Source organism: Callorhinus ursinus, unplaced genomic scaffold, assembly GCF_003265705.2.
Source record: "Callorhinus ursinus isolate GAN/ISIS: 27379988/994484 unplaced genomic scaffold, GSC_fseal_2.0 scaffold115, whole genome shotgun sequence".
Classification (NCBI taxonomy): Eukaryota; Metazoa; Chordata; class Mammalia; order Carnivora; family Otariidae; genus Callorhinus; species Callorhinus ursinus.
The window spans coordinates 1,014,507-1,034,978 of record NW_027397177.1 but is presented as its reverse complement, the minus strand read 5'-3'; the positions used below and the strand labels follow the sequence as shown (position 1 = coordinate 1,034,978).

At 62.8% G+C, this 20,472-nt stretch overlaps 2 protein-coding genes across 10 annotated transcripts; one reads left to right on the top strand and one right to left on the bottom strand.

Moving 5' to 3' along the window:
• Positions 1-1,439: 1,439 nt before the first annotated feature.
• On the top strand, positions 1,440-6,249 carry CCDC188 (coiled-coil domain containing 188). Of its 6 annotated transcripts, XM_073889682.1 has the most exons (10): positions 1,440-2,056; positions 2,236-2,343; positions 2,504-2,608; positions 2,729-2,785; positions 2,896-2,955; positions 3,099-3,163; positions 3,364-3,421; positions 3,683-3,732; positions 4,644-4,725; positions 6,116-6,249. In XM_073889682.1, the coding sequence occupies exons 1-10, from the start codon at positions 1,523-1,525 to the stop codon at positions 6,119-6,121; spliced, it is 1,125 nt and encodes a 374-aa protein (XP_073745783.1). In that variant the 5' UTR covers positions 1,440-1,522; the 3' UTR covers positions 6,122-6,249. The 6 variants fall into 6 exon arrangements, with proteins under 6 accessions (XP_073745783.1, XP_073745784.1, XP_025713804.1 ...); XM_073889683.1 differs by lacking the exon at positions 4,644-4,725 and having other exon boundaries at positions 6,116-6,248; XM_025858019.2 differs by lacking the exons at positions 4,644-4,725; positions 6,116-6,249 and adding an exon at positions 4,010-4,199.
• ZDHHC8 (zDHHC palmitoyltransferase 8) lies at positions 4,718-20,456 on the bottom strand. 4 transcript variants are annotated; one of them, XM_025858014.2, is made up of 12 exons: positions 20,309-20,456; positions 13,306-13,427; positions 12,971-13,128; positions 12,708-12,880; positions 12,425-12,527; positions 11,920-12,011; positions 11,612-11,753; positions 11,273-11,393; positions 11,091-11,200; positions 8,727-9,727; positions 5,477-5,698; positions 4,718-5,123 (listed from the first exon to the last, which is right to left on the bottom strand). In XM_025858014.2, exons 1-12 carry the CDS (start codon positions 20,410-20,412, stop codon positions 5,117-5,119), a joined length of 2,355 nt encoding a protein of 784 aa, XP_025713799.1. In that variant the 5' UTR covers positions 20,413-20,456; the 3' UTR covers positions 4,718-5,116. The 4 variants fall into 4 exon arrangements, with proteins under 4 accessions (XP_025713799.1, XP_025713800.1, XP_025713802.1 ...); XM_025858015.2 differs by having other exon boundaries at positions 11,306-11,393; XM_025858016.2 differs by lacking the exons at positions 4,718-5,123; positions 5,477-5,698 and adding an exon at positions 6,326-7,566.
• Between the last annotated feature and the right edge of the window lie 16 nt (positions 20,457-20,472).

The following is a 20,472-nucleotide window of genomic DNA, read 5'->3' as shown; positions in this document are numbered from 1 at the left end:
AAGAAAGAAAGAGAATGAAAGAGAAAAAGAAAGAAAGAAAGAAAGAGAATGAAAGAGAAAAAGAAAGAAAAAGAAAGAAAGAAAGAAAGAAAGAAAGAAAGAAAGAAAAGAAAGAAAGAAAGAAAGAAAGAAAGAAAGAAAGAAAGAAAGAAAGAAAGAAAGAAAGAAAGAAAGAAAGAAAGAAAGAAAGAAAGAAAGAAAGAAAAAAAAAGGAACCCTCGTGCACTGTTGGTGGGAATGCAGGCTGGTGCCGCCACTGTGGAAAACAGTACGGAGGTTCCTCAAAAACTTAAAAATAGAACAACTTTATGATGCAGTAATTCCACGACTGTGTATTTACCCAGAGAATACAAAAACACCAATTCGAAAAGACACATGCTCCCCCATGTTTACTGCAGCATTATTTACAATAGCCAACATAGGGAAGCAGCCCAGTTGTCCATCGACAGAGGAATGGATAAAGAAGATGTGGTGTGTATAGTATATACAACAGAATACTACTTCAGCCATAAAAAAGAGTTAAATCTTGCCATTTGCCACAACATGGGCGGAGCTAAATGGTATAACGCTAAGTGAAATAAGCCAGTCAGAGAAAGACAAATGCCATATGATTTCACCCATACATGGAATTTAGGAAATGAAACTCATGAACAGAGGGTGGGGGGGGGGGGGGGTGAACTCGGTGAAAGGCATGAAGAGTACACTTCTCAGGATGAGCACTGAGTCATGGGTAGAATTGTTGAATCACTGTATTGTACACCTGAAACTAACACTGTATGTGAACTATACTGGAATTAAAATCAAAAAAGTAAAATAAAAGACCTCCGAAACACCGAAGAGAGATCTCATGTCTGATTCCATCACTTAACAGTGGTGTGACCTTGGGCAAGTGACTCAGTGTCTTTGTGCCTCAGTGTCCCCACCTATAAAGAGGATGATAATCATCCTTATAGAACCATTAAATATTCAATAAGTGATTTTCAAAAAATAAAATCCCAAAGGTCGGTTAGGTAAAAAAGCCAGGCCATGGGATAAGCTGTCCTGTGTGAGGAAGAGGCAGGGGCGCATGCCGCCCAGCTGCGCAGAATGTGCGGCCGAACCCCAGCAGGAGCTTAACGACCAGGCGTGTGGGTGGTGGGTGGCGGGAACTGAGGTGGGAGGGCCACACTGGATAGCACGTCCGGCCTTTGATTTTGTCTTAGCCTTGCGTCTGTATTACCTGTTTGACATTTTGAGAAAAGAGCTAATGCAGGTGGGGGAGCTGGGGTGGGGAAGATGCACAGCGGGGGGGCAGAAAAGGGCACTTCAGGTACAGGGTCCTGGTGGGAGGGGCCCTACCAGCCCTGGCTCTGGCCACCACCCGGGCCCATTGTGACCTCCCTGGCTGTCCCCAAGCCTTTGTGACAGGCACTCTTGAAGCGGACCTGTGAGCCATGAAACCTAGAGGGCCCTCAATAAGAGGGTGGCAGGTCGGGCCAGGCTAGAGCCTGGACCTGGGGTTAGGAAGGGGTTACAGGGAGGTATGGAGGGGCCCAAAACCCTAGATCCCTGTGGCCACTCCCACCCCCAGTGCCCCCAGCCATCAGCTTCGAGCAGCCACGGAGGATGCCTGGATCCACCCTGCCAGGGGTTTGTAAGGTGGCCCTGCCTGGTGCCTCTCAGTTCCACTCACTCCATAGAGTCAGCCAGGTCTTTCCCACCTCCGGGGGCAGGGAGCGGGGGGCCCAGGGTCGGGGCTGAGGTACCTGGGAACTTTATTGCAAGCGAGGAGGGCGAGATGCAGCGACAGAGACCCAGAGAACCAGTGGGGGCGAGACAAGGACAAGTGGAGACAAGGCTAGGGTGGGGCTGGCCCCTGCACTCGGGACGAGAGCAAGGGGCACCCAGGCAGGGGGGGTCCCCCAGCTCGGGGCCCAGACCCTGCCCATGCCCACCCCTGCCGATGGGGTCAGGAACCCCGGCGTCACCCAGGGCAGCCCCCTCTCCACTCCAGAGCATGCCCCTGGATCCTGCAGAGCAGTCCTTCCTCCAGCTGGAGCAGGAAAACCAGAATCTGGTGAGTGGCGAGCCCGCCGAGGCTCCGGGGCCAGCCCAGGCTCAGAGCCCATCTGTGCAGTGGGCTTGCAGCTGTTTGCAGAGCCGAAGCTTCTGCCCTGGCCCTTGCGGCCTCTGTCTCCTGCCCAAGAGGCAGCTGTGACAAGCAGTCCCATCTCTCTGCCCCTCCCCACCCCTCAGAAAAGACAGAACCAGGATCTGCGGGAGCAGTTGGGGGCCCTCCTGGGGCCAGGGCAGCAGTTCCTGCCCCTGTGCCCGGAGCACTCGAGCTGCACGGCCCTGGCCTGGGTAAGTGCATACGGCAGACGCCCAGCCCGGCAGGATGGAGGGCAGTTGTCGGGAATGACCACGTGGCTCCGTGCACCATAGCCGCGCCCCCGCTCTCCAGCCGTCCCTGAGCGCAGCTGCCACCCACGGCCTTGGGGCTGACCCAGGGGCTCTTCCATAGCCCCCCGAGCAGGCCAGTGCCCGGCCCCTGGAAGACAGGGCACCCTTGCAGCTGCTGCGGCGAGAGATGTGCCGGGGTGAGGAGTCCTTCGTGCAGCAGTCTCAGGTGGGTCCCCGGGCACCGGGCCATGGGAGGGCTCCTCCGTGCAGCAGGCGCCGGGGGCCCCAGGGAGGAAGGAGCTGACCCCGTTGGCCCTGCCTGTGCCCGTGCTGTGCCCCTCCCCAGAACGAGCTGCAGCAGATCCGACTGTCCTTTGAGAGGAAGAAGATGGCCATTACCGAGGTGCCCGCCTGGCTGGGGTGGGAGGGCCACTGGGGGACCCACACCTGGTGGGACACCTCCGTGGGCACCCTGCTCCTTGGAGCGTGACCCAGTCTCTCCGCTCCCTCCAGGTGTGGGACGGCGTGGCCGAGGTACACATGGCCCTGAACAACCAGGCTACTGGGCTCCTGGTAGGTCCCCAGAGGGTGACCCCTGAGGCTGAGGGGAACAGGGGATAGGCAGTGGGTGCGGGGACAGGGGACCATCGAGAAGCAGGGGGATACGGCAGAGTAGTCAGGGTGAGAGGACTTGTTTTACCTCCTCTGCCCCCCAGAACCTCAAGAAGGACATCCGGGGAGTACTAGACCAGATGGAGGACATTCAGCTGGAGATTCTGGGGTGATGTACAGGGTCAGGGGCCTGGGGGTGCCTGGCTGAACTGGGAAAGGGGCAGGTGTCCTGGCCAGGATGCGGGGGATCAACCCCTGACCCTCCCAGTTCCACTGCACCAGACCAAGGGGGTGGTGTGGGCTGGGGGCAGGTAATACATGGCCCTGACCGCAGCCCCCACCCCCCCCCCGCCCTGCCTCCCCATCCAGGGAGCGTGCCCAGTGCCGCACCCAGGCCAGGAAGGAACAGCAGATGGCATGCATAGCGGTAAGCCCCCCATCCACACCCTGTCCCAGTCTGGCCTCACCCTAGAGGCCCCTCTCGGGGAGGGGATGTGGGCTTCATTGGAGGAGGCCCCAGGGCAGGAGCCCCAGCAGGAGCTCGGTGACCAGTTATCCCTGAGACATGGCTGCAGGTGCCTGGTCCTGGGTGAGGGAGTGAGGGGTAAGAACCCGCAGTACAAGAACCCCCCCCACCCACCCCCACCCCGCCATGGGGGCAGGCTCTGACCCAGCCCCTCCCCTGCAGAAGGCAAGGCCGCAGCTGGGATGTTCCGAGGGCCTCAAAGGCCAGCTCTGGTAGGTGGCTGCGTGAGTGCACGGGCAGAGCCCAGTCCCCTGGGACCGTCCCTGAGGGCACCCCCGCCCCCTGACCGCCGCCGCCCGCAGGCTGCTGGCCCTGAGGCTGCTGCTGGGCGCCCTGCTGGCCTGCACCGCCGCCTACGTGTACGTGGTGGACCCCGCGCCCTTCGAGGGGCTGGTGCCCCCCCTGCTGAGCCGCGCCGCTGTCTGGAAGCTCCGGGCCCTCCTGGGCCCGTTCCTGCGCCTGGAGGTGGACGACTTCCTGCCCTTCTAGGCCGGAGGCCCAGCGGCCCCAGCGAGGAGGAGGCCAGGTGGCCAGCACGGCCCCGGGTGCTCAGCGGCCACGCTGGCGCCTGCCCACGGCACTGCCGAGCACCGTCCCCGCCAGGAGCTGCGGAGAAGGGTGGAGGCAGGGTCTGTCCTGAGGGCTGGGCCTGCTGCTGGACATATAGTCGTGACACACACAGCGTGTGAGCTTGTTTCCATGGAAACGGGGGCGGGGGTGGCGGGGGCAGGAGATTTTGCTGCCTTCTGAGGCCAATCTCACACTGGGGGTTCTTTGGGGTGGCGCCCCTGCCTTAGCGCCCATGTCCCATCTGCTCGCTGGGCGGCAGCCCCGCCACAGGAAGCCCCCAGCCCACCCCAGGCCACCAGGGAGGGCTCTGAGCAGAGGGTGTTGCAGGAGGGTCTCCACTGAAAGTGAGGACCAGGGGTCCTCGGGCCTCATGCCTGGGGCCCGGGCCCAATCTGCAGACCTCAGGGATCAGGCTCCCTGACCCACCCCCTACCCCCGACTTCTCACCCCTCACGTAACCATCTGTCCCTATCTGGCCGAGCACCCTACCCTCCCCCCTCTTGACCGGCCACCTCCACCCCCACCTCCCACTCCTGTCCCCTCCCCAACCTAGGATCCCTGTCCAGTCCAGCCTCCTGGCACTGCCCCAAGGCTCGGAGGACAGGGGGACCACGTTGGTGGACAGAGTTGTGGAGGTAAACACCAAAAATTTTATTTAGGGCATTAAATTGGGGCAGGGGGAAAATACCTTTTAGAACAATAGAGAATAGCTCTGTGGCTTGCTCATCCCCAAGTGGGAGAATTAGAGGCACCGCCCAGGCAGGAAAAGGGCTGACCCGAGCCCCCGCCCTGCCCCTGGGGGCATCCAGGCCCCCCGCTGGCTGGCAGGGACCGCAGGGCCGTGGGCAGTGGGGCCCTCTGAGCTCCCCCAGGTGCCACATCTCGGAGTGAAAGAGTGAAGACTGCCGGGCAGGGCTGGGCAGAGCAGTCACCAGGAACACACTGGACTGGCAGGGTCTCCTCCCCGCCCTGGCAGGGCCCGGATGGCTCACCAGGCTGGCGGCTCCAAGAGGTTAAGGCATCTGTTCATGTGCTGGATGTGGGGAGGAGGGAGTGCAGTGACCTGCAGGGGCAACCTGAGACCCCCACCCCAGCCCAACCCACAGAGGCCTGGGCTCCCTGGGGAGGAAGTGGCGTCTAAAGTGCTCGGTCAGGCAGGGAGTTCGGGGTGCTGGTCCCAGCCAGCTCCAGGGCCCCTGCCTGGGGAGTGGGACCCCCTGCAGCTGGTGGGGACTTCCTGAGGTGGGTGGGCACAGGGTCACAAGCCCCAGGGGGCTGGGAGTCAGGCAAGGTGCAGCTGGTGGAAAGAGGACCCCCAGCCCCCGGCCCAGGGTCTGTGGCTGCCTGGCTTCCTGGGCTGTCCTCTCGGGCCCCAGAGCTGCCTACTTGGTGTCCCGCTCAGGCCCCGAGAGACTGGGGAAAAGGCTGGAGGCGGCTGAGTGCAGGCGGCACATAGCCCCTCGGGGGGGTACCCCGGTGGCCGGGCTCCAGGGGGCCCGCAGCGGTGGGCGGTCCTCGGGGAGGCCAAGGTGGCATAGGTGCAGGCCGGGGGGCACCCTGGGCTGGCCACGCCGGCCCCATCCGCGGCTGCAGGTGCCGATCCGCCCCCTGGGGGCCGCAGCGTCCCGTGAGAGAGAAGCAGAAAGGTGGAGGTCAGCATGGGGCAGAGCTGCCCAGTGCAGGGTCCGAAGCCCAGCTAGCCTCCCACATTGGGCCAGCCCCTGCCCCAGACCCCCAGTCTTTGCCCTGGCTGGTTTCAGCCCTAAAGAGCCATGGATTCTCAATGCCCCCACCCCCCACATTTGGCAGTGCCAGTGGGGGGGGAGGGGAGGCTCAGGTTGCCAGGAGGATGAGTTCCAGTGACTGTAGCTGCAAGGATGCAGCAACGGCCCCCACGGGGCCCTCAGCCAACGGGTGGCCCCATTTGCACCCCCTACTCCATCTTCCCTAAGAGCTCCTGGGCTCCCAGGGGGTCCTGGGACGTCTGCAACCCCAACCTTTCTCCAAATGCCCTGTCACCACCAGGGATGACACAGACCCACGGGAGCCTTGTCAGCCAAAGACCCATCGGCCAGACCCCACCTCCCAAGCTTCCAACTCAGCTTAAGTCAGTGGAAACACCCACGAAGAAGAATGGCCAACCTCTCTCCCAGAGCCTGACCCACTCTGCTCCCCGCCCCCGGAGCCCCTGCATTGCAGCAATAGCCCTAGCCTTGCTCAAGGAAAGGATCGAAATGACTGTTTTTCTTTTTTTAATAAAATTATAGATATATAGATGTAGATATAAAAACATAAAACAGACACAACGCAAGCGGACGCTGCCGTGTGCTTACTCTCGGGTCCCTGGCGCCAGGCGAAACTCTGGCCCCTCCCCCATGTGCTTCCCACGAGGGCGCCGAGGCTCCTGCAGGGCCTGGACTTGGCATGCCTTGGGGTAGGGAATCTCCAGTTCGGCAGGGAGAGGACTCTTGGTCTTATGGGTCCCCTGTGGCAGCGTCCGGCCCGTGCCTGCTCCCACCTGCCTCCCCCCACCCACCCTGGTCGCCTCCCACAAGAGCATAAAGCAGAGGTTAAGGCTTCAATGAAAGCAAGTTTCCCGGCAGTGGGGGCAGCGGGGGCCCGAGCGTTAACACATGGGACGTGGCATGGCAGCTCAGCGCACAGACACGGGGACGCACCCACCAGCTGGGCGAGACAGGACACACGGAGCCAAGACCCCACCCACAGCTGGCTGTCTGTCCATCGGCCACCTGTCTGTCAGAACCCAGAGCAATCCCAGAGCTGGGCGCCTGTAGGCTGGGGCTGGACTCCCCGAAGAAGAACTGGCCTGGCCAAGCTACAAGCTTCCAGCGGGTCCCTGAAAGGCAACGAGTTAGGAGCAGCCGGGCGGTGGGGCCTCGGTCCGGTCTGGCCAGGGACCCAGGCCTCTCTGTCCATCTCTGGGCCACAGTGACCCGTCTGTGAGGGGAGGAGGTGGGGACAGGCCTCAGGGGCATGGGTGCAGCAGGTGCAGATGTAGTCCACACCCCCTCGCCGCCCCCCCCACCTGTGGGAGCGGGGCACCGCCGCACAGATCCTGCAGCCCAGCGGCCCTTGGCCCAGCTGCGCCCTGCTGAGCAGATGGGTGGATGGACAGGCGGAAGGAAGAGGGACAGGCTTGTGGAGGCGTGGTTTCTTCCGCTGACGTGTCCACACCAGGCCTGGGCCTCCTTGTCTCCCGGGGCAGAGAAGTCGGGAGGGGAGGGCAGCCGCTGGGGGTCCTGGTCCCCGGGGCTCCACGGCGGATGGATGGCAGTCAGTCCTCTCACACTGAGATCTCGTACGTGGTCCCACCCACGCCGGACACCTTCTTAACGAGCGTGTGCCGGGCAGGGCTGGCGGAGGGCCCTGGGGGGCCAGCGGCAGGCCCCAGGCGGGCCAGGCCCGGGGACTGCCCGTTAAGTTTACTTGGGGGGGTCTTCAGCTGAGGGTGGTCCCTGCATCAAAACAAGCACATACACGCACACACACAGTGAACGCGGGACCACAGCATGACAGAGGCCAGCGGAGGACACAGGACAGAGGACGCAGACGCAGACAAAGCCCGGGGCGGCCCCTGCCTCTGAGCTCAGAAGGTCCCACCCAGAAAATGGGTGGGGGTGCACAGCCTGCAGAGGGAGGGCTATGTTGTCACAAGACAGACAGATGTCAGAATGGCCATCATCCCCCTCCCAGGTCCCTTGGTCCCTCCCACTGGCACAGATCACAGAGCGCAGGGAGGCTAGATGGACTCTGGCCAAGCCCCCAGGCCCTGCATCGTCCTAGTGCCCCAAGCCGGGGAGCCCAGTGGTGACTCTGGTTCCTTCCCTCCTCCCTCCTGGGAAAACGAGAGGCTGTCTCCCTGCCCTCCAGCTTGCCTAGTACTGACCAGTAGCATTTCTGACATCACGGCCCAAACACCCACGAAGCTGGGAGCGCCTCCCTCCTTCGGCTGCCATCCCACCTCACTGTGCGGCTGCCACCCCCTGGGCCAGCTGCATCCACAACAGGGGCCGCCTCGCTGACTGAGCCCGTGCTCGCGGTGGCACAGGTGACACCCTGACGATACCCATGCACCCCCTGTCGGGCCCAGCACACCTCAGCTGTTCAGCTCATATACTTGGACCTGAACCTGTGAGACAGCCGGCCCAGCTTTCTATTACCCACCTGCTGGGAGCCTGGAACCAGCCTGCCCCTCTGGGCCTAGTTTCCCCATCTCCAAGCAAGGAAGCCCTTACTTCCTGGGGCTAGGAGCACCCAGGACAGCACGTTCTGCTGTGGGATGATGTCCCCCAGACTCAGCCTCCTGGACCAACACTGTCTCCAGGGGAAGAAGCCCCAGGGTCCCCCCTACACTCGGGTGCACCAGCTGCAGGAGAATATGCAGCCCACAGTGGGCAAATCCTCCAGCCCCACTGTCCTCAGACATGTCAGGGTGTCCTTGGAGCTGGGCTACCCTCACACAGTCTGGCCAGGGGGGGCCTCCAAGGAGGGTGAGGCCCACGCCCATAGGCAGCCACTGGCTTCCCAGACAACCCCCGCATGCTCAGCCAAGAGGCCCCACAGGCGGCCGGACACCTGACCTGTGCTGGGAAGCCCCCTGCCCCCCAGCACCCACCTCTGCACGGCCAGCGAGGGTGGCGACTCCGGGAGGTCCGTGTGGATGAAGGCGACAGCTTTGGGGCCTGCATAGGAGGGTGAGCGGGGCGTGCTGGGTGGGGAGGGGGGACCCTGGCGCACCGGGGACCTGTGCGAGCCGCTGCCAGGCCGAGGCCCGGGGGCGTTGTTGTTGGCCAGGTCGGCCTGCAGGGAGGAGGAGGAGGTCCGCGGTGCCCGGCTCACGGCGCTGGACAGCGAGGACAGTGAAGTCTGCAGCGCGGGGTTGCGGGCACCACCGAAGCCGGGCCCCGCCACGAGGTCATCTCTGGAGCCGTAGCGCAAGGCAGGGCCGCGGGGGCCCTCGGACAGCACGCTGGCCTGCTGCAGGCTGTAGGAGCTGGGAGCGTCATAGACGCCCGAGTCGCCGAAGAGCGAGTCGGCCTGAGAGCGCAGCAGCCGCTCCCGCTCCTCTCTGTCCTTGCGCTCCTGGATGGAGGCCATGATGGTCCTGGACAGGTTGTCGTAGCGCACAGGTGAGGGCTCCCGTGGCCGGGGGCCCAGCACCGGGCTGAAGCTACGGGGTGGAGGCCGTGGTGGGTCACCCACCGCCCCCGGGTGCAGGTAGGGCGAGCGGTAGCTGGCCACCCCGGCCACGGCGTGGGCTGGGCACGTGTGGCTGCCGGGAGAGCCGGGGTTAAGCAGACTGTCATAGGACAGGCTGCCATTGCGGTTGGGCAGCGCGTGGGGGGCGAAGATGCTGCGGTGGGGCGTGGGGGGCCCGCCCTCAGAGCGCAGAGGCTGCAGGGCCACGTGGTCCCCACCCCTCCGGCTTGCTGCCTTGAGGCTCAGGGAGCGCAAGGCACCCGAAAAGGTGTCAGCAGCACTGAGTGGCGGGGACGGCGGGTAGGCTGCATGCAAGCCTCCAGGTGTGTAGTCAGGGAGGTCCAGGCTGGGCTCCGACGCAAAGTCCAGGCTGTGGATGCTGTCTTCCCCCAATGTCAGGGAGTCAGGGCCAGGGACCTGTGGAGAAAGAGGGCACACGTCTTCCACTGCCTGGCCACCCTGCTCCGCCCAGCCACCAGGTGCTCTGTGCCCCAACAGAGGCTACAATTTGGTGACATGTGTGACCGACAAGCTGCTCCTGGAAGTTCTCCATCCCCTAACCACCTCTTCCTTAACCACCACAGAAGCAAGTGGGGACAGGGTAGAACAGAGCCCCCAGATGCTGCCTCCCCAGGGAAGGCTGGGCACACTTCTCCTGCTCCTACTTCCCCAGGAAAGAGGAGGGGGGCCATGGGGACAGTCTCGGGAGCTGGACCTTGAGGAGATGTAATAACCACGTGGAGACCCAGAGCCCTCTCCTGGGCACCTCATGGCTGAGGACTGCAGGTCGCTGCCATGTAAGAGCAGAGGTAGCTGCTACATCTACCCAGGGCAGGACCCTCAGAGCCCACATGGGCCAGGACTTCCTGGGGAGGGGCCAGGGGGCAGCCACAGCAACAGGGCGGAGGGGTCCCTCTGAGTCTCCATGAATCAAGGCATGCGGTCACAGGCTTGGGCTGGGGACGAGAGCCTGCAGAACCTCAAAACCCAGAGGGGGTACTGGTAGAGACAAATGTGGCCTTGGGGTACTTGGCCAGAATCCTTGTGGGATCCAGGACAATCCCAGGAAGATGAGGCAGGCGAGGACACCTAAAGCCCCCCATTCCCAAGGAGGGCTGATCAATACCCCTCCCGGCACAGGACCATGGCATGCTGGCCAAGGAGGCCCAGACCCCCTGCCCAGCCCAGAGGGTCCGGAGACGCCGGGTCAAGCAGGACATCAGTCCTGAGGGGAGGCAACCGGTCCAGGCATACTGGCCCAGTCACGGGCTCACCTCTCAGGTGGCCATGAAAGAGGGTGGGCAGCCTGGGAATGTCAGGGATCTGGATCATTCCTCAGGCTGTCCAGGGTTGCCAATTGCTCCACAGTGATCGTAGAGTCCCTAACACAACTCAGAGAAAATAAATGTGCTTTCTTAAACAATCTCAAATTCTTCTGAACCCTTCCCGTGGGCCTTACGGAGTGACCAATAGTGGAATTCCAGGCATCCTGGCACACACTGCTCCTGGGGGCAGCCGCCTACCAGGCTAGCGGGCAATGCCGGCCAAGGAGCAGGGGCCAGCCAGGACTGCCTGTCCCAGCCCTTCCTTTGTGCATAGCTGGGATGCCCACAGGGTGAGGGCCTGCTGGCGCCCACAAGGCTATGACCCCATGGCCCCAGGGGCAGGGCCTCCTGGGGCGAGTCCTCTAGGAGTGGGACCTCTGGGGTGAGGCCTCTGGGGACAGGGTCTCCAGGAGGGGTGGAGCAGGACTTCCTGGGGTGGGGCCAGGCCTCCTCACCTGCTCACCAGGCCCGCAGAAGGGCGCCTTGGGACCCGAGGGAAAGGCAGGCCGGAACTTGTACATGGCAGGTGTCGGGGGGCTGGTCCTCTGCGCCGACAGGGCGCTCTCTGGGGAGACGGACCACGGTCAGGCTGGGGTCAGTCCATGTCCCTCCCTCTGTCTGGCCACCCCCACCTCACCAGCACTGCTCGGGCGTGGGGTCTGCAGGTCACCTCCGAACGTGCCGGCCTCCGCCTTGGGGGGCAGTGGCGGCCCCAGGTCCAGCGGCTTCTCATCCAGCCGGTCCAGGCTGCCCTTGGACTGGGAGGGGGCGTGGTCAGTGGTAGGTAGGGCATGGGCCAGGGGTGGGGCATAACTGGGGACTCCTCCCTGGGCCCTGGGCCCCGGGCCCTAGACCATTCTCCAGAATCTACCCAATTCCTCCCGCTTCCACTTCTAGGGCCCCTCACACAGAGCTGCTTCCTGCCTTCAAGGGTCTGCCCTTTACCCCATCCCCTACCTGACCCCAGGGCCCCCACCTTGCTGCGGCCCAGGCCAGCCTTCAGCCCGTTGTCACTAAGCTTGACCTTGAGCGGGGCAGCTCGCTCCAGGAGCTCGGGCCGAAGGAAGGGTGGCTTCAGGCGAGCAGCCAGCGGCAGCCGGGGCGGCTCCGCCACGTACCTGCACCAGGGGCAGAGGGATCAGTGGCCAGGCTTATGTGGCCCAAACGCTCACCAAAGGCAAGGCTGGCCGCACCTGCCAAAGGCAGAGGTCGACCAGGCTGAGGGTCCACACCTGCCCACCCCAAACCCGGCAGAGGCCCCTTGACACCCCGTCCAGGCCTCACCGGGGTGCCAGAGGGCTGCACAGCACGTGCTCCACATTCCCATAGCAGCCTCGGGTGAAGGGGTTCACGCCCCCACGGAACTTCCCCGTCACCTGTGGACATGGGACCCCTCAGCCAGCCTGGCCACCCAGGGTCCGGGCCAAGGCGGACAGGGGGACAGGCAGGGACGGCTGGGGTTCCTCAGAGGCAGGTTGGGCAGGGTCAGCCCGTGGGTGCCCCCCGCCCATTCACCCCGACGGTCCCCGCCGGAAACTGTAGAATTTCTGGGCCCTGAGTTACTGGTGGCTGCAGTGTCCACAGGTGCGGCCCCACGCTCCATGCCCCGCGCAGGGTCTCCAGGGCCAGATCCTCCCCCTACGGAAGCTGCACAGGCCACCTCAGCTGAGGGCTCTGGCAACCCTTCCCTGACACCACCCCGACATAGTCCTGGTGTAGCCCTGGCCCTCTTGGCCCATAGGGCCCCCCCACATCCCCAACACCGCGCGGGCCCTCCTAGGGTCAGCACCTGCTCATTGGTGGTACGCCCCCGAGTGACCAGCACCACGTGGAAGCCAGTGAGGCCGATGACAGGGATGAAGAAGAGGCCAGCCACACACATGACGGCCATGCTGGCCCGTTAAGGCCAATGGCCAGAGGCAAAAGCACGGGGCCCGTGCCTGGGGACGAATGACTCCCGCTGCCACCCAACCTGGGGACTCCCAGGCAGTCACCCCACCGCCCTGCGCCTCAGCTTCCCCTGTGGAATGTGCCCCCGGCCCACACTGTCTTTGCAGTCGAGCCAAGGATACGTGATGGCGGTGTGGGCAGCTCCCAGCCCCTCAGCATGGTTCAGCACGTAGACCAGGCCAAAGGCGACCACGCCCACCATGTGTGCGCTGAGTGACAGCAGGAACAGGAAGAAGTATCGGTAATTGCGGCGCCCAATGCAGTTGTTGACCCAGGGGCAGTGGTGGTCAAAGTCCTGGGCAGGAGCAGTGAGTCAGGGCACAAGGTGGGGGGCGGGGAGGGGCACGGGGGGGGCACGGGGCAGAAGGGGTGGCGGGACGGTCACCTCTACGCAGTTGTCGCAGACGCTGCAGTGGGAGCAGCGAGGTGGGCGGTAGAAGTGGCAGGTGGCGCACCACTTCATACGGACCTGGATGCCCCGCACATCCACGTTCTTGTACAGCGGGGCCCGGAAGTCATCCTCCTTATCCTCGTCCTCATCCGCTGTGAGCCAGGGCCGGGGGCGGGGGGTGGCAGGAACGTGACTCTCCTGGCAGGACAGTCCTTCCCGGATCCCTGCCAGTCCGCCCACCGGGACCCACCCCCAAAAGGCTCTCGCGCGTCAGCCACTCACACTCTAGTGAAAGGGAGCAGATCACGCGCCCCAGCACAGGGCCCTACCTCGGGGGAAGACGCCAGGGTCCATGAAGGTGGCCATGCTGAAGTTGGCCAGGACAAAGAGGAAGATGATGCCATTGTAGACAGGAACAGCGGGGGACACAGCTCGAGTCAACCATGGGCACCTGCATTGGACAGCAGGGCAGAGCTGGGTCTGGGGGTGCAGCAGATGGGTGGGGATGGGGCGTGGGGACAGATGAATTAGGCATGGCCACACATAGGCAGGCTGGGCCATCGAAGGCCACGATCAGTGCTCAGCGTGGCAGTCAGGGAGGCCACTGCCACCACAGCCCCACTGGGAGACCCCTGCACATCAGCCTGCTGCCTCTCCACTCAACCATCAGGGCTGGGCACCTCATGCCCGGTAGGTGTGCGGGCTGCCCGCACGCAGACACTGACTCCAGCAACCCTCCCGGTGCCTGTTAGGAATTCAACTCACAGTTGAAGATACTGAGGCTCAGAGAGGCCTGTAGGCCTGGGCTCCCACTTTTAGGAGGGGTGGCAGACTGGAGGCAGGAGTCCAGGATGAGAAATGAGCTCACTCTGCCTGTGTGCTATGACAGACAGAGGCCAGCCCCGGTCCTCACGCAGACCTATCCCCAGCCCAGCGGAGCCCCTTTGCCAGGGAAAATCTGGGACATGGGGAGTTCCAATTCTCAGTCAGTAAATGCATGGTGGGTGGCAGCCCTGTTTTTCCCTGAGGGGTGCAGTCTCAGGGTCTGGGCCACTGAGCACATCCGCATCTAGGAAGCCCCTTCTTTTTAGTTTGTCACCTTACTATCCATATGACAATGCAGAACACCTGGAGACTCTAGAAAAGCATGATACCCCCTTGTCACTCACCATCTCTTACTACCCCCGCGCCCATGGCTCCAAGGCTGCACCCTCTTCCAGGAAGCCTTCCCAGATTCCTGGCACCCCATAAGGATCACATACACCTCCCCGGTGGGTGCTCTGCCACAGAGAGCATCCTCTTCCGCCCTCTGGGGACCTGACCAGAGCCCTCTCTGTGGAGATCCACACAGTCCTTGGGCACATAACCTATGGCTCCCTGTGCCAACCCTGCAGCGCGTCCCTGAGTCCGTCCACTCGGCTCCCACAAATTTCCTCTGGCCTCAGACTCCTGATCTCTCCCGTGGCTCCCAGCTGCTTTGACAAGTGGAGGGCACCTGGAGGGTAGTTCCCCTCCCCATACCTAGCCCTTCTGTGGAACTGGAGGGCCAGGGGGATCCCGACCCAGTAGCCCTGACTGAGAGAACAGGGCATCGTGGCCTCTGGCAGAGCGAGCAGTGCCCACGGCCTTGCCCACCGGCCCAGTGCATGCCGGCCACGCTGGCGCACCCACGCCTGTCTTGGCCAGGAGCCAGCCCCGCCACCCCAGCAACCACCTCCATGGCAGCAGAAGTTCGCTATTTTTAGTGGAAAGCAAGAGGCTATTTAAAGACTCCACTTCCCACGGCAGCAGACTCGGCGGCCAGGAGCCGCAAGTTACCCGTTCCTCTTCTCCAGGACCTGCTGTGGAGGAAGATGCACTCCCTGAGGACACAGGTTCCATCTGCGGGGAGGGCCTTCCCCCACCACCCCCTGCCCAGGCAGCCCAGGGTGCCCACCGGTGGATGACTTCCACATTCCCCATCCCTGCGTGCTAAAGCGTGGCATACAGATGGTGTTCAACATATGCTGTGGTCTCCGACCCAATACCATCCAGCAAGGTGCTGGCGGGCCCCTGAGGCATGGTCTGCCTGGCAAGGCAGGGTGGGAGGCAGAGGCCAAAATGCCAGTGGGGACGGGCTCTCCAGGCAAGTGGGAACTATCAGCTCAAGAGAAGCAGGAGCTGGGAAGAAGTGGGGGGCTGCGGCCCTGCGCAGGTGGGGCACACCAGCTCCCCATGGCACCCTCTGGGAAGGGCAGGCTATGTAATCCACACAAAATGAAAATGCGGGCCCGGTGTTTAAAAAGTATCAAGAATTCCAAGACGACGACAGCAGAGCATTAAAGGCAAGGGTGGGCTCTTGTGCACCTGCGTGGCCCGCACCAGTGGAGCCAGCCTGCTCCGCAAAGGGAGGAGCTCAGAGGTCCTGCGCTGCGCTGGGGCTAGCAGATGTGCACGCACAAGGTGCAGCGGGTGGGTGGGCACTGCCGGCAAGAGAACACGGCACCGGGGGAGGAGGGGTGGTCAGAGGATCCATCCTGGCTGTCCAGGCTTTCCCAGGGGATACTGAGAGCCTGTTGCCCTCCGGCCCTGTGCAGTGAACCACAAAATCTGCCCTTCCAGCTGCAGGGAGTGGGTGCTTCTGTTTCCCTATTTTACAGACAAGGAGTGGGTATAGGACGGCTTGTCACATACCAAGACCTTGGGGTGAGATTCAAGCTATTATGCAGGCAGGCAGGGATTGAACCCCACAGGCAGCCCCCATACCCGCACTGACTGGAGTCTCCCCCGGCCCAGGTAGCCTGTATGCTTTGTCCTCCCTGAGCCTCAATGACCTCCCCCCACCCTCATGCTGTACGGGCTGGATAGCTGCCCCGAATGAGATGCCCAGGGCTACAGGGGAGGGGGGGCGACACCTGCACAGCAACGGGGCCAAGTTTGGGAATCTGCAATGTGACAGGGCAACGTCTGCATTGAGGTGGTGGGCAGCCTCTGTCCACTACGGGCACCACCGCTCTGCATACCTGGGCCACATGTACCAGGGAGAGTGGCCTGGGGCCTTAGCTGGTGTTGGGCAGGCTTGCGGGGCTTGAGGGGGTGGGGAGCAGGTTCTCTAACAGGGACCTAAGCCACTGCCCCGTCGGCCCACCATCACCAGGCCCCCAGGCTTGATTCAGACCCAGGACCAGGCCCTCCCATGCACTCCCGCCCCCCTCATCCTCCCTCAGGAGGCCTTTACGCCCAGGCCATGCCGGAAGGAGGGTCCAAGCCTGGGTCATGCCTAATGAGGACCGGCTCCCTGGCCAGAGCCAGCCTGCACATGCAGACACATGTCCCCATGAGCATGCAGGGACACATGTGCAATGCACACACAGACACACAAATATGCTCCAGGACACACATGAGTGAACACATGCCTGGATATGCATGTACACAGACACATGTGCATACATGACCACACTCAAAAGGCACATGTACATGAGCACACACCAACACATGATGACAAGACACACGTGCATAAATGTTTGCAAGAACAGACCCGCCCACTTGCACACACACATACACACGGCCACACAGGCACACCTGTGCCCTCGTTCATGCACAAGCACACTCATATGCACATACGAACACAAACAGACATGCCCTTCCTCAAGCCGACCCCCTATGTTCTCTCTGTTCCCCGTGGACCAGGCAAGCGTGAGGACACGTGAGGACATGCCAGCTCTGTGGGCAAGGCGTGGCAGGCAGTCCTGCTCAGTCCACCTTGAGTCTGTCCCAGGCTCCAGGAGGGCCCCTCTGCCCACAGGGACATCACTCCATTCCCACCCAGGGGATGGTATGCTCCAGGCAGGGGTTGGCCACCCCTTGCTGGCTGCAGCCATGCTGTGGGGCCCAGGGCGGGCCTGGGTGGGGGGGCTGGCCCAGCTCTGAGGCTGGAAACCCTCCTCCCTATCCAGCCCCCGCCTCCTGAGTCTTAGGGCCACAAGCCACTGCCATGGGCCCCACCCAGATTGAGGCCCCAAGTCCGCCTAGCCGGGCAGGGAGACACCACTCAGTGGGGGTGGGCGGTTCTGCAGGGCCAGTATGCACGCCACAGCTAAATGTGGAATGGAAAATTTTAACTCAGACGTTTTCATTTAAATCGGGTTCTTCATTAACACTGTTTGTGTCTAAGAGTGATGCTCACACATGGGGGCACCTGGGACCAGAGGGTCTGTGGCCACTCTGCCCTGGTCAGGCTAGGTTGGGGCCTCTGTCCTCCTGTACCCATCCCATCCCTGCAGACACCTGAGCAGTTGAGGAAACTGAGGCTCAGGCGGCCAAAGATACGGTAGGCCACAGGCAGTGAGGCGTGGCAGGGGGCCCACCCCAAGTTTCCTTCCTTCCCATGTGGCCCCTGCCAGGGGCTCTGTCCACCCAGGCCTGCCCTTCCACCATCCCATGCTGGGCCTTCCAGCCTGTCTGGGCCTCTGGGCACAGGGAGGGCTCAGGCCCATCCTGGGGACAGACTGTGACGTCCCAGAAGTCAGCCCCCTGGTCCTGGACAGAGACAAGATGGCCCAGCTTGGCCCCAGGTGTTGGTAACCCAAAAGCAGCCGTAGCTTTCTGATGTCTCCAGGTTCCCTGTCATTCTGCAAAGCGGCTCTGGGAGGAGGAAGGGGCTGATGTGGAGACCTGGCCTGGGGGCTCTTGGAAACCCACTCAGCACCTGACCCAGCCTGGCTTTGAGCCACAGTGTGAAGGGCTTCTGGGGCCCAAGGGGACACGACTGTACCAGGAACCCAGGAAGGCTTCCTGGAGGAGAAGGACCTCTGGGAACCTGCCCTTCAGGATGTTCCCCATCCTCTGAGGGAGATGCCCTGACCTCTGGTGATCCTACCCACCCCCCAGCCTCTCCTGGTAACATGTCTGAATATCCTGCTCATCCCAGGCCCCTCAGTGAGCTGGGCCGAGGAAGGGGTCCTTGATCTTCTAGGCTCCTGGCTCCCCACCCTGCACCATGTCAGCAGCTGCTGTCTGCACGGACCTGCCCAAAAGGGGGCAGCTCATGTTTACTGAGCAGAGAGGGGGCCTGGGGCCATGCAGCATCCAGTGAAGGACAAGGGGTAAAGGCAGAGAAGAGAGAACCCCATGGGCGCCTCAAGGGCAGGGTGGAGAAGACACAGGAGTGGGCTGCTCCCTCCTCACTACATGTCTAAGTCTGCAGCAGGCCTGGACCCAGAAAAAGGGTAAAAGTGTGGGTGCTAGGGTGACCAGAGGCCTATCCCAAGGGGGGGACCACCAGGACCCCTGCTCGCCTGGAATTCGGTCGGTAGGCCTGGTTCGCCCTGCAGAACCCCTTTTCAGGAACCCAGTTGCTTTGGAGGTCCCTGATGGAGCCAGGGTCAGGGTTGGCCAGGGTCCCCAGTGGCCTTTTGGCCCGGGGAATGTGGCCTCAGGAGTTCAGGGGAGCCTTGCCCTAAGGGTGATCAAAGCTTCCTTGGCTAGATGGTGACTGCCCCTGGCCCCCAGCTGGTGCCCCTGCACCCCCAGCTTGCTGCAGAGGCACATGCCACCTTCTCTCAGGCAGAGTGGGTCACACACAGGGCAGGACACAGGGAAAGGCATGCGGTGCCCTGAGGGAACCCTGCCCCTTGCTGGGCTGGTGTCCCTGAACCCAGAACCTCAGCTCTGAGAACTGAAGAAGGAAGACCTTGGCAGGGTGCAGGAGCCTCAGTGCCCACATCTTGGGATGGTCAAGTTCATAGGACAGCCGTGTAAGGGCTCTCTGAAACCACAGCAAGGACTTATGACAAGCATGCTACAGAGGGGCTCAGGTGAGCCTAGGAGGAGAGGAGAGGAGACAGGAAGACTCCCTGGAGTAGGGTTGATTTCAATTCTTTAAAGATTTATTTCCCTGCATTTCACAAGTTCTTGAAAGAGAACACGTATTACTTTCAATGTCAGGGAGGAAAAAGACTGAATTGCACTTCAGGAGTGAGAAACCAGGGTCAGCAAGTGGACGCCAGGCTACCCCGAAGCACACCTGAGTCCAGGTGTGGGGGACCCAGGGACAGGACTGGGCTATGCCCCACCCCTCCAGAAGGCCCTGCACTCGCTGCCCACCTGTCCGTCTCCTCTCTGCCCTACAGCCAGCAGCGTCTGAGTAACAAGAACACGCCTGCTTGCCAAAGCCAGAAATAAGCCCGTCCACACAGGCCTTTTTTAAACACGCTTTTGGCAGCCTGTGGCGCCCACCCAGCCCCGGCCTCCAGGTAGGGAGCTCTTGCGCCTCCATGGGCACCCAGTGCAGACTCGCCATCCTCACAGCTGCTACCCTCACTCTTGCTAAGGCGAAGGGTGCCAAGCCGGCTCCCGCTCACCCCTGCTCCAGGCTCATTCACACTCGGGCTGACCTGCCTCGGACCAGAGACCCCGCGGGCTGGGGCCATTTGCAACAACACCTCCAGTTCCCAGGAAGGCTTGGGCAGTCATTGCTCTAGTCACCTGGGCTGTTTCTCAGCACGGGACTTGTGGAAGCGGGTGGTCCCAGATCTGCATGGCTGAAGCCTGGCACTCCCACCCCTCCTTGTACCTGAGGTGCCCCACAGCCATGGTGTTGCCAGCAGGCTTATGTGTGAGCCAGCCTGTCTCCGATGAAGAAGTTATGTCTGCACGGGCTCAGGGCCTTGCCTGCCCTCTGCCTCAAGGCTCCCAGTGCCCAACATGGCCGGTGTCCCTGGGTGAGGCCTGGCCTGGGCCCTCCAGCTGCGACCCCAAGCATTCCTAAGAAGGTCAAGGGAGGGTGTAGGGAACTGCCAGGCCAGCATCAAGGGTGGCTTTGGGGCAGGCACGTGGCAGCCTGGCCAGGCCACACCTACGCGGGAACAACTTGGCTCTGGCCCTGGGCTGGACAGCCAGGAGGGGACCCAAGAGCCGCCCTCAGCTCTCAGCAGCCCACATCGCCCCTTGTGCAGCCTGTGGGGAGGGGAGGGCTGCAGCCACACCCTGGGCGGGCACTGCACACACTCCCCTATTTGGGCCCAGCAACTGACACCCAGGGCCTGACACACTCATGAGGTGCCCGCCAGGCACTAGTGTCCCCACACGGAGAACTCACCTGTCCCTGGTGCCCCAGTACAGGCACACTCACTGTTTCTGCCTCAGCCCAGGTGGGGGACTCACGTCACCCACAGCCCTGGTGCCAGCCCTGTCGTGCCCAGTCCTCCCGGCCCCTGCCCCCCTGCCCTGCCCCGCCCGCAGGCCTTGTCCCCCAGGCCTGCCAGGCTGCAACCCCTGCTGTACCGGCCCCTGCCCCTTCTGGCCCGGTTGTGGCTGCCTGTGCCCCCACCCCCGGTGACGCGGGGGACTCACGTGAACACGAAGAACAGAGTGCTGGAGCCGACCAGCAGCGCGGCGGCCGTGGCCACCGGGATGTACTTGGCGGGTTTGAGGCGCGTCCCGGGGCTGCGGGGCATCCTGGGCGCCGCGCCGCCGCATCCCTCCCCGGGGCCGGGCGGGCGGGGCCGGCCGGGGTC